The sequence below is a fragment of the Hordeum vulgare genome, chromosome 4H, assembly GCF_904849725.1.
Source record: "Hordeum vulgare subsp. vulgare chromosome 4H, MorexV3_pseudomolecules_assembly, whole genome shotgun sequence".
NCBI lineage: Eukaryota > Viridiplantae > Streptophyta > Magnoliopsida > Poales > Poaceae > Hordeum > Hordeum vulgare.
In genome coordinates, this window is record NC_058521.1 from 52,830,708 (window position 1) to 52,842,336 (window position 11,629).

Consider the following 11,629-nt stretch of genomic DNA (forward strand, 5'->3'; position numbering starts at 1 on the left):
GCGCGTTGGTTCGGGACTTGTTCCCACACCGTTCGATCGGAAAGGATCGCTCCAGGAAACATTTCGTTTTAGTACAAGCATGCATCAGTACATACATACAGGGACAAAAAGACATTGGCGATTCAGAAGTGCTCCTAAACGAAAAACAAACATGTGGATGTCTACAGGTGGTCAATTTAGGAGCTCTCTAAAAATTTAACCACTGAAAATTGACGGTGCGTAGACTGCCAAAGAGGTCAACAACCCTCGTAATATTGTCTTTGATAATGATCCAGCATTTACGAAAATAGTCCCCTGAACCTATCCGGTCTTGGTGCCTTATCGCATGGCATTTCATGGATGACGTCCCGAACCTCCTCAACACATATGGGCTCCCCAAGGAAGGCCAGATCATGAGATTTCAGGCCTAGCTTCTCCGAGTTAAAGTCGTTTGCCCTAAGGCTTCATTTTCCCATCACTTTGAAGAAGTGCGGGTGAATGATTTCCTCCTTCTGCGTGCGGTCGGTCACCCAACCTTAGTTGTGATTGATCCGATGAATATGGTTTTTTCTACGCCTTGCATTAACTCGTCGGTGAAATAATTTGATGTTTGCACCACTCTCCTTAAGGTTGGAGAGATTCATGCACTTTGCTTCTTACGCGCACGCTCCAGTACGGCCAGGCTAATGACCCTTCTTTTAAGCCTAGTCCTTACATCACTCTCATTATTTGAGAGTCAACATTGCTCCTGGGCGATGTCCAGGTGAAGGATGACCCACAAGGCAGCATGGTGCTGGACCTTCGCATCGGAAAAGAGTGTTCGATTCCATGCGGCAAGGCGATTGCCAATGGTTTTGAGCTTGTGATGAAGAAATTGACATGACTCAGTGTGGTTGAAGGGTTCACTCCACACATTGAAGACCACAGCGTCAAATCCCACAAGAGAGGTCCAGAAGTTTTTAAATTTGAAGGTCTTCGGCCTACGCGGCCCGACCGTGTCCGTAAGCAACAATGGGCATTGGGCAATGGTCTGAAAGCAAAGAGGAGAGCGCATGGAGGATGTGAGTGTCAAATTGGATGTCCCTGTCGTCATTTCACAAGGAGTCCGGCTTGCATAGTGTGGGGTTTTGTCTTTAGTTGTTCCAAGTGAAATGACGGTTCTGAAGATGGATCTCCTTTAGGGTGTGTTTGGTTCGAGTCATCAAGTGGAATGTCACGAGTCCGACCCGTCCCTAGACCCTGTTCTTGTGTTTGGATTGAAAACGATCTGGAACCCACTCGTTCCTGTACAAAGAATATTCGGCCCAGATCCGTCATGCGCTCGTTCCTCCAAATCGGTGGAACGACCTGGAACACCTCGTGGCTCTCGTCCTCGTCGCCTCGTGGCTCTCGTCCTCGCCGCTGCGCTGCGCCCTCGTCGCCGCCGCGCCGCGCCCTCGTGGCTCTCGCCCTCGTCGCCGCGCCGCGCCGCGCCCTCGTCGCCGCCGCGCCCTAGTCGCCCCCGCGCCGCGCCCTCGTCGCCGCCGGGCCGCGCCGGTCCCTCCTCTCCCCGCCGGCCGGTCCCTCCTTTCCCTGCCGGCAGCAGCGGCCGCATCCCCATCATCTCTACTCTCCCATGGCGTGCAGTGATGGCGACGACGAGATGCAACAGAGGAAGATGAACAAATCCATTCCATCCCTCCAACCAAACATCAAAATGTAACCATCCCGTTCTTTTAAGTCGCTACTACCAAACACAAGGACGGAACCGACCCATTCCACCAGAATGGAACCATGACATTCCGTTCCACTTCGTTCCCGAACCAAACACACCCTTAGATCACAAGAGAGAAGGGCGGCCCAGAACAGGTTGATGCGACTGGTACTAACATTCCTTTTATTTTTGTCCCGTGCCTTGTAAATTTGGTTGAAATCTCCAAGTCCCGTGTCCAGGAAACATTTCGTTTTAGTACAAGCATTCATCAGATATACATACATACATAAAGGGACAAAAAAACATTGGCGATTCAAAAGTGCTCCTAAACGAAAAACAAACATGTGGATATCTACAGGTGGTCAATTTGGGAGCTCTCTAAAATTCACCATCTCCGTCTTCAGCTCTCATCAGCTTTGATTTGTTAGTCCAACCTTCTCCGTCAGCCCCCCCCCCCCCCCCCCCCCCCCCCTCCTCTGCGTACTCTGCCCCAAAGATCCAAGCCCGGTCAGCTGGATTATTGTCCACGCTCGCCAGGATTCAGTTCCTAAATATGCTAATTATCCGCCGGTTGCATGTGTCGTCTCCGTCTGGATTATTCTGCCCACCATGTTCCCAAAAATGTCGCGAGTATGCATGTGTCGTCTCCGTCTGGTTCATTATATCGTGAACCTCTTGAGGTCGACCACCATGACAGTGATGTCATCCCTGCTCCCTCTACACCGTGCCATGTCCACGAGCTCCTTGCAGCAGCCCGTGGCGCTGCTCCTCGAGACGGCGTCCACCGCCTCCTGGTTGGACACCTTGTTCCAGAGGCCGTCGGAGGCGAGGACGAGGAACTCGCTGCCGGCGGTGAGGTGAACCCTCCGGATCTCCGGCTCGGAGATCACCCACCGCTTGAGGTCGGCGTCGCCGAACGCGCGCGACACCGCCAGGCAGTCCTGCACCCTCCACACGCCGTTGCTGCCGCAGCTCACGTAGCCACCCTGCACGGATTTTGGCTCCCGGATCAGCTACGTACATTTCCTCTCTCTATGATCGACGTGACGTTGCGTGTGCATGCATGCATGATACTCCTCTGTACCATAATATTTGTTGTTGGCAGAACTAATCCAACAACAAATATTATGGTATATGAGTTTTGCGTTTGCGTACCGAGTTCTCGATGCGGGACCTCTCGTCGTCCCTCGCGGCGGTGTGGTCGGAGGTCACGGCAGTCGCCACGCCGTCGCAGCACATGACGGCACGGCAGTCGCCGAGGTTCGCCACGTAGACGTCGCCGTCCTTCACCAGCGCCGTCGCGGCACATGAACCACCTCTCAGGCCCTGCGTTCATGAGGGACAACACAGTTAAATTTCTGCAACAGATATAGTCATAACATTTCTGACAGAAAAACCGTAGTACTGTACGCCTTTTGTCGTCTCAACTGTTCAATTTTAACTCTAGATTCAGACGATTTGAATTTTTTTACTTTCAGAATCAAACTGATTTGAACTCTGAAATGAAAACAAGGGTGCACGTGGGCGCGCGCATGCTAAACATTGCTGTCAAACGTAGCAATCGCCGGTCACCAGGAGCCACACCAGGGCACCTGGGACACGGCGAAGGGATAGAGCACTCGTACTCCAAGCTAAGCCAACGCCTTTCGCCATCGGAATCACAGCAACGAACAAACCCTAATGCTAATGGAGCAGTAGTGGACATCGACCGCCATTGTCGGCATGCAACGCACATCGCACAACCACAACCACAAGAGGAGGAGCCTGCATGCGTTGACGCGTTCAAACCCGATCGGCCAAGCAGAGAGATGGACCTGGTAAAAACAAAAGTACGCACCTGCTTCACGAGCTCGCTGTCGGTGGCCAAGTAGGCGGCTCTGATGGCCGCCATGACAGCATCCGTCGACGGCGGCTCCGCCTCCGTCGTGGTCGTGGCCAGCACAGCAGCGACCACGTTCTTGCCGAGGTGGTCGGAGACGAAGTCCACCGCTGCGCGGCCGCCGTGTCCGTCGTACACACCGTAGAATGCCTGCAAATGCGAAAACCTTTTGTTATTCCATCGTTGGGCGGCGCGCGTACATCTTTATTGCCCATGTCATGTGTACTCTGACCGAGTCAGTCCAACAAGATAAGGGCACTATATTCCTAATCATAACTAGTGCTACGTAAGTCAACGTCTCCCTATATTGTTTGCACAAATGTATCAGAGTATATGTATTTTTTTTTTTGAAACTGAGTATATGTATTTATTACGTACCCTTCCCGTAAAAGCGATCAATGTGTATCTGATAAATAAGTTCATACGTTGGGGAAATTTACCCCTTTAGACGGTTTTTATGAAGGACGAAGTGTGTATTTGATTTTAAATGATCTTATGTTAACTTTGGGGTGACCCATGGCTCATCCTTAGAAATAGTTAGTAGTTCTCAGTTAACTGTTGATAGTCATTAGTGTAGAAGTGCATGCGCTAGCCAATGCAACCATGCTCTAGCCAATGCAATCAAAAAACTTAGCCAATGCAACCATGCTCTAGCCAATGCAACCAAAAAACCTAGCCAATGCAACCATGCTCTAGCCAATGCAACCAAAAAACCGATCTAATGAAAGAGACTAGGCAGCACATTATACGTCAACACTCCCCCTCATGTGTGGCTCCCTCAGGCCTAAACGTGGACCGAAAGTAGGCTGCAATTTAATTGCGCCAGCCGGGTCTTGAAATCAAGACCTCTTGGCTCTGATACCATGTAGAAGTGCATGCTCTAGGCAATGCAACCAAAAGACCAATCTAATAGAAAGAGACTAGGCAGCACATTATACGTCAACAATTAGATCAAAATTATCACATCTCTTTTTCTACATGCAACTGTCCCAAAGTATGATGGTCCTCACATATAGATGACTTACAAATAGTTAATTCTTGTTGCCGGAGAAACATAAAAACTAGAGTATTTAACTTCCCACACTACTCATAAAATGGCCATATTTTCTTAGAACAAAATCTAGTCCATCCATATAATTGAGGCCATAACTAGCATCTACGTTTTTATCGGATTTCCAAAAAACTTTTTGAAGCATATTTTGTCCTTCCAGAACTCAGCTGAAGGTAAAATGCACCGGCTTACTATGATACTCCCTCCATTCATAATTCTTGTCTTAACTTTGTCTAGAAATGAATGTATTAAAATATTAAAACGTAACTAAATGCATTCATATCTAGACAAATCTAAGACAGGAATTTTAGGACGGAGGGAGTACTAGTTCAGGAGACTTTGTGAGAGCCTCCCAAATAAAAACAAGGGACAAAGGCAAGCTAAAGACCATAGTTTAGGATACATTCGCAATTCATCATTTGGGGATGAGCAGATGACACGAACGACATGCATGGGATTATGAAAATCGTTTTTGCTAGCTGCATATTTTTCAAGGAGAAAAATGGAGGCATGCATGATGAACGATCCACCCTATATATATATAGCTAATTGCCGAAGAGAAGATATCGATGAATGAGCAAAAAAAGATTTACCAGCTGGGAATCTTTGTGCGTGATGACGCCGTATGCGTCCTCCATTGCATGCCTCGCCCCTCTCCTGCTGGCCAACGAAAACCCTTGTCCCTCCACCTCCACCTCGGCCTCCTTCTCGGCCACAACCGCGCCCCAGCCAGCCGCCACCTCGACGGCCTGAGGAGCGACGGGTATGAGCAGCATCGACGGCCTCTTCCTCGCACCCCACGCCGCCTTCTTCGCGGACCCGACCTGCTGCGCGGCGCCACCGCCGCCGTTGCACGCCGCAAAGGCGTCCACTGCCGGCGCGATCAGCAGCTGCTCCCTGCAGGCCTCCCTCTGGTCACGCAGCGCGTGCGCATCCCCGACGGCGACGCCGAGGGCCGGCGGGTGCACCTTCCTCCGCATGGAGAGCGGCGCGGACGCGGGGGAGGTGGTGGTGGCGGCGGGCACGGGGACCGGCGGGGAGCAGAGGACGGATGCCATGGCCTTGCGGAGGGCGCGGACGAGGCGGGCGAAAGAGGCGACCACGGAGCAGAGGAACTGGACGGTGTACAACAGCATCGCCGGCAGAGGAGGGGAGGGGAGATGGCGGAGGCAGTTGGGCCAGCTGCCTGCCTGCAATGGCTAATTCTGGGAGGGGAGATGAGAGGCTGTCACTAGCTGGCCGGAGTTAGGTTTTTATAGTATATGCGTGCGTTACGTGCGTACATGGGATGGGAGGAGGGAGAAGGGGTCCTTGATGCTGACCGGTCAATGGAGTGACCAAATCACCTTGGCTAGGCCTGCCACATGTGGTTTAATACTGTTCCCGCCCGGTTTTACGTGATCCCAATGGCGCATCCACTTGTTGACTAGTGAGGAGCCGATCGAGTCCCCGGCGATTTTGACAGCTCTGGTAATTGCTCGCTTAATTTACCAGCTAGGATGATCTTGTAACCCTAGAGCTTACCTAAATTTGTGTGTATATATATAGTATTTTTATTCGTCCGAAATTATTTGTCATAAAGATGGAGTATGTAGAACTAAAACGCATCTAGATACATCCATTACGTGACAAGTATTTTCGAACAAGGGAGTACCAGTGTACCACGCTCTAATCTTGAAGCGATACTACTCCCCCGTTCCTAAATATAATTTTGTTTAAATCATTAAAAAACTATATACAGATGTATATAGACATACATTAAAATGTAGATTCAATTATTTTGTTTCGTATATAGTCTCCTAATAGAATCTTTAAAAAAAACTTATATTTAAAAGCAAAGGGAGTACTTCTTTATAGCTTTGTTTATACTGTGGCTATGGCCTTTTTGATACAGAGGATTTCAAAGAAATTTTGGAGAAGGGAATTGTTAGGAATTCTGTTTTTCTATCTATGCTGTTTGATTGGTAAGATTCGGTCCTACTGGAACTTTTCAACATGTCCCTTTTTGTGTTATATTTAAGAGAAAAACCATCCACTTAAAACCTCTTAAGAAAGCTTTGTCTGGATAGAAGTCTGTGGTGTCCATGGATATATCCGGACTCCATCCATCGATTTGGGACCGAAATGAGGGGTTTTTGATATCCGTGTTAGATTGATCTCTTTTTCAATGGACCTAACGGCTCATTGGACCTTGACTCACGCCCTGATCGGGGGCGTTCAGCCCAAGCAAGGCTGGTGGGCCACTGTCGCGCAGTGCTATAAAGAGGAGGTGGGGTCCGTGGCACAAGTTACGAGGTTCGCCACCGTCACTAGTTCCCCACTCTCTAACCCTAATCCGATCTAGAGGGATGCAACTGAAGCGATGGGAAGTCCACCGCCGCCGCTGCCGCATCTCTCTCTCCTTCCCCACCGTCGTCACCACCTCACGACGGTAGCCGGAGGGAGCTCATCAAGCACGCTACAAGGTATTAATCTACTACATCATCCCGAACACATCTAGCCTAAGATCCACGGGATCTATCGATGGTATCATGAGCCAAGTTGGCATTAGATGTGTTTTCGAATGAAACATGTACAGAAAAGTTTTTCCTCCCCATAAAGAACCCTAGAAGAGGGCAAAGATCAAGATGAAAAGCAAAAGAAAAGGAAAGTCACTGGATTCCTATCCGGCAAAGAAGAGCCGCCGCAAGGCCGCGCCTGTTCCTCTCGATCCCCACACGCATCGACATGTCGAGGTGTGGGGAAGAAGAACCTATCTCCTCGGAGGCAAAGATCGGATCCTATGAGATCCAAAAGGCATACAAAAAAAGGCAAAGAAGAAAGGGAACATGCCAAGCAAAGAACCCCTATGGGGCAAAGTACATGCACCGCGACCACGCCATTCGACGGCGGGGCGCTTCCGCTAAGGGAAACGCGCCACCGGTGAAGGGGAGGCAACGACGCAAAAGGTGAAACGGTGCAAAGGCCACAGTTATACACTCCCGGGGCAAAGGGCGCCACCACCGAGCCGTTTGACGGCGGCGCGTTCACCCTAGAGGTGCTCCCGCTGTTGCCAAAGGGGACGGGGATGGCGTCGACGAGTAACGCATCCGGGCCTCTTTTTGGTCGTGGTGGTGAACGTCAATACAGAAAATAAAACGGAACCGCAGCCAACCGCTCGACGGCGGCGCACCCACCGCAAGGCGTGTGCGCAGCCGGCGAGGGGAAGGCCACGGCTCCGGCTTGGAACAGCCACGGGAGAGAAAGTACTAGTCGGCGTGCGCGGCGCGGGACCGTAGGTCGCCGCTGCCGGCGGCCATCCCAAGAGCCCTCCGGCGGGGCAGAGAGCCTCCGCGCGAGGAGAGGCTGCTATGAGCGAGGAGGAAAGGAGAAGGGCCGGCCAGATCCGAGCTCACCTCGGCGGGGCAAGGTGGCCGCTGCGCAAGGAGAGGCCGACAGGCCGTAGGAGCTCGCGAGAGCCAAGAGGGGTGAGGGAAGGTGGCCACTGCCGTGGGTCTCGTCGGCGGCACAGAGGGCCTCCGCGCCAGAGAACAGGGCGAGAGAAAACGGCGCGGCAGGAAGAAAATGATCGCTAGGGTTTTCGGCTCGATGGCGAGAGGGAGTTTTATCCCAGCGAGCGTTGTGCCCGGCCGTCGGATCTAATCCGACGGTCTAGGGCAAAGACCTAGGCCGACGCGGGCCGATGGGCCACACAAAGGCGCGTCGCGCCAGGCCTCAGGCCGACCGATGCGAGGCCCCAGGCCGAGGCGCACACAGGTGCAGGGAGGCGCCCCGAAGTCCCACGCCAAACCCCAGGCCGGCCCATGCTGGCCTTTTCTTTTAAAGGAATTTTTGATTTCTGTCTATTTTAGGCAGATTTAAAATGGTTTTTCTATGCATTTTTTCATACAAAAATATGTTTAGAAAATAAAAAAGAAAAGTTCAAAGTTTCTGTAAATGAAGATAGAAATGTAATATTTTTTTTCTGAAAAAAATAAAAGGTTCTGAAAATAAAAGAACATTTTCAGAAAAAGAAAATTTCATGGATTTTATAAGAAGGGATTATAAAGTTCATGAATTTTATTTTATTTTGAATTATGACAGAATATATTTTTCTGTAATAGTGACATTATTTTTCTACAAAGAAAAATAAAAGTTTCTGAAAATACAATATTTTTTCAGAAAAAGAAAAGTTCATGGATTTTATAAAAGTAATTATAAAGTTCATGAAACTTTGATTTTAACAGAATATTTTTCTGTAAAGGTGCATGAATTTTTATATTCACGTTTTTCCGCTGCAAAGTAAAAAGGTTTAGTCCTCCAATTAAATTGGAACCAACGGGAAAATTTAATTGGAAGAACTGTTATTAGCAAAGTTTTTCCCTTGTGGGTGAAATGAGATTCAAACAGTTTCCGCTATGACAATAGAATGATGTTTGTTTTAAAGTTAAATATGGTATTGTTATTTTCTGACCAACGTTGATGATAACAATACTATAATTGTATGAGTCATCTTATGATTAAAGCTTAAATCTCTGATAAATTTTGTATCAAAGTAATCAATTTTCGGGGCACAGATAGAGAAATGCATATTTCTTTTTTGCTGCAATATGGTTAATGATGATGATTATTTCTTAGCAAAGTTGTTCAATAAGAATACTATCATCACATTGTTTATGAGTTATATGCATTATTTCCATTTCTGACCAATGGTGATATGGAATTAATGAAGAAGGATGATGTTTTATTCTAATTCTGCCACCACGGTGATTTAGAATATTCCAGAAAGTTTTAAAAGGTTTAATGTGCATGATTTTAATCAGACCAACGTAGGGTTATTTTTATGCTCATTACCGTTGTTTATTGGCTAAGTTTTCTCAGACTAAAAGTTATTCAAGCTTTCACTCAGGAAAGCGAATGTTTTGGGTACTAGTGACCCGGAAGATGGAAAAGAAAGGTCATAACTTGAGGGAATAAATTCTCTCTAAAGAATGGCTTCACAAGAAAAGAACTCTTGGATATTAATTCAAGAAAAAGAAAAGAGATAGATCATTGAGAGTCTTGGTTGACGAATGTCTTTCATGTACTCTCTATGATGAAGTCTTTTTTTTTCAGTCAACATGATTGAAATGAAACAAGCAACATGCATGTTTAATTTGACCAACATCGAATCAAACATGTGTGTCAAAGATAATTCAGATTTATTTCTGAATTTGATGCAGTCAAAAGAGCCAATTATGGCATTTATGTCCCTTACAGGGAATTACCCGCATGGCGGGAAAAGTCTGGGAAGAATGCCTAAGTAACCGGGTAAAGTTGACATTGTATTATGTCAACAATCCGTCTATAGCGGGAGAAATTTTGGCAAAGGCCTTATCCTGTATGACAGGAGAAAGTTATGATGACTCATGTGCGGTTAATGTCCCACTATGGGAGAAAAGTATGGAGTAGCTATTAAGCTTTCCTAGTATCGACCGTACACCTTATGTGTAACGGTCATTATACAATCACTAAATCCAGAAAGGATAAAAGTAACAGACGAACCTAAAGACAAGAATGATATGCAAGTGTGACTTGCAAAAGTGACAACTATAAAGAACTTTGTTGAGTTTCTGAAATGAAATGAGGAAAAAGTACTCCCATACTAGTTAACTTATAACTTCATTTTACATGAAGTGATAAGATAAATGAGCTAGACAATCGAAGTTTCCTCATTTCACAAGAACTATGAATGGGTTTCGAAATTGTGGCAGAAAAGTTCTTGCCACATTTCTAGGGGGAGATAGAGACATGAAATATATTGTAGTGTATCTCATGACTCCTCTGTACTTTAGATGATGTGATGCACATTACTCCCCTGTACTTTAGACGATTTGATGCACATTATGCATCTAAAGTGATCCATTAATGAAGAATGTGATTGTCAAGGGGAGTACGACAGTCATTATAATATCGTCATTATGATACCCCTAAAGTAAAGAAACAGTTGTATTTCCGGATCTTTTATAGTTCCGAAAGCAGACTAAGGAATACAACAATGGTGCTTAAAGTACCATAAAGAAGAAAGTTTAAAGATACGACATTTCTTTAGTGAAGATGGAGTAATCTGGGGGAGCATGTTGTATGACCTATACAACACCTGTTGTTAGCTCTACAAGGGATCTTGTGATACAGGTCCGTGTAAAACCTATTGCCTTTTGGAAATGGGTGACTAAAGAATTAATTTGCCTCTTGGCAATGACAGAGCAATGACAACCCCATATGAAAGAAGTGCCAGTACCTGAGATTTTGATGGTCTCTAGGAATGTGAAAATCAGATATTTGTGATTACTATAAAGTCTATGTTAGTGAAATTCCACCATTTGAATTTCACTAACACAAACTTTATGAAGCGTCTACAAGGCAAATGTGACTTCAAAGGAAATATGTAAAGATGTAAAACATGACTTAAATCGAAAGATTTTGTGCAAAGAAAATAAGAGGACAATTGCATTCATGCAAAGTTATAGAATGGGAAATTCGTTTCCCAATTCCTGTGCATGTGGATGACGTCCTACTTGCTAGTGGTGATGTCAATTCTAGTGCAGGAGGAGAGAAGAAGTTCTTGTCCTTAGAGTTCAAAAGAATAAAAGGGGGTATTAGGAATGTCGCATGGACATGCTAAGAAAGATCTCTAAAGTATGCATACGAGAAAACCTACGCCTGTTCTCATAGTCAAGGGTAATGGATCTGGAAACTATGGTGTTTCAAAAGCTAATAAGAAAGATTGTAAACGAATATGGTACCACATGCTTCAGTTGATGGAAGCTCAAGATATTACGCCCTGACACAGTTCACGTATATATCAGGGTTGTTTTGGCAAATGTCCAGTCCATAGATAAATCAATGGAATGGAGTCAAAGATATCGGCCTCATGATGAAAGAAATAAGTGCTCTCAAAATATTGTGAGTACAAAGGCAGGACTTGTGAAATGTATAGCGAAATCCACAATTGTCGCTAACTTTCACACTCGGAGTTTTGTGTGGAAAATCTCCAAATGAGTGGAAC

At 46.6% G+C, this 11,629-nt stretch overlaps 1 protein-coding gene across 1 annotated transcript; it reads right to left on the minus strand.

Moving 5' to 3' along the window:
• Nucleotides 1–2,166: 2,166 nt before the first annotated feature.
• LOC123451177 (probable protein phosphatase 2C 74) lies at nt 2,167–5,442 on the minus strand. Its single transcript, XM_045128187.1, has 4 exons — nt 5,196–5,442; nt 3,510–3,701; nt 2,828–2,998; nt 2,167–2,658 (listed from the first exon to the last, which is right to left on the minus strand). The coding sequence occupies exons 1-4, from the start codon at nt 5,376–5,378 to the stop codon at nt 2,332–2,334; spliced, it is 873 nt and encodes a 290-aa protein (XP_044984122.1). The 5' UTR covers nt 5,379–5,442; the 3' UTR covers nt 2,167–2,331.
• Nucleotides 5,443–11,629: the final 6,187 nt, after the last annotated feature.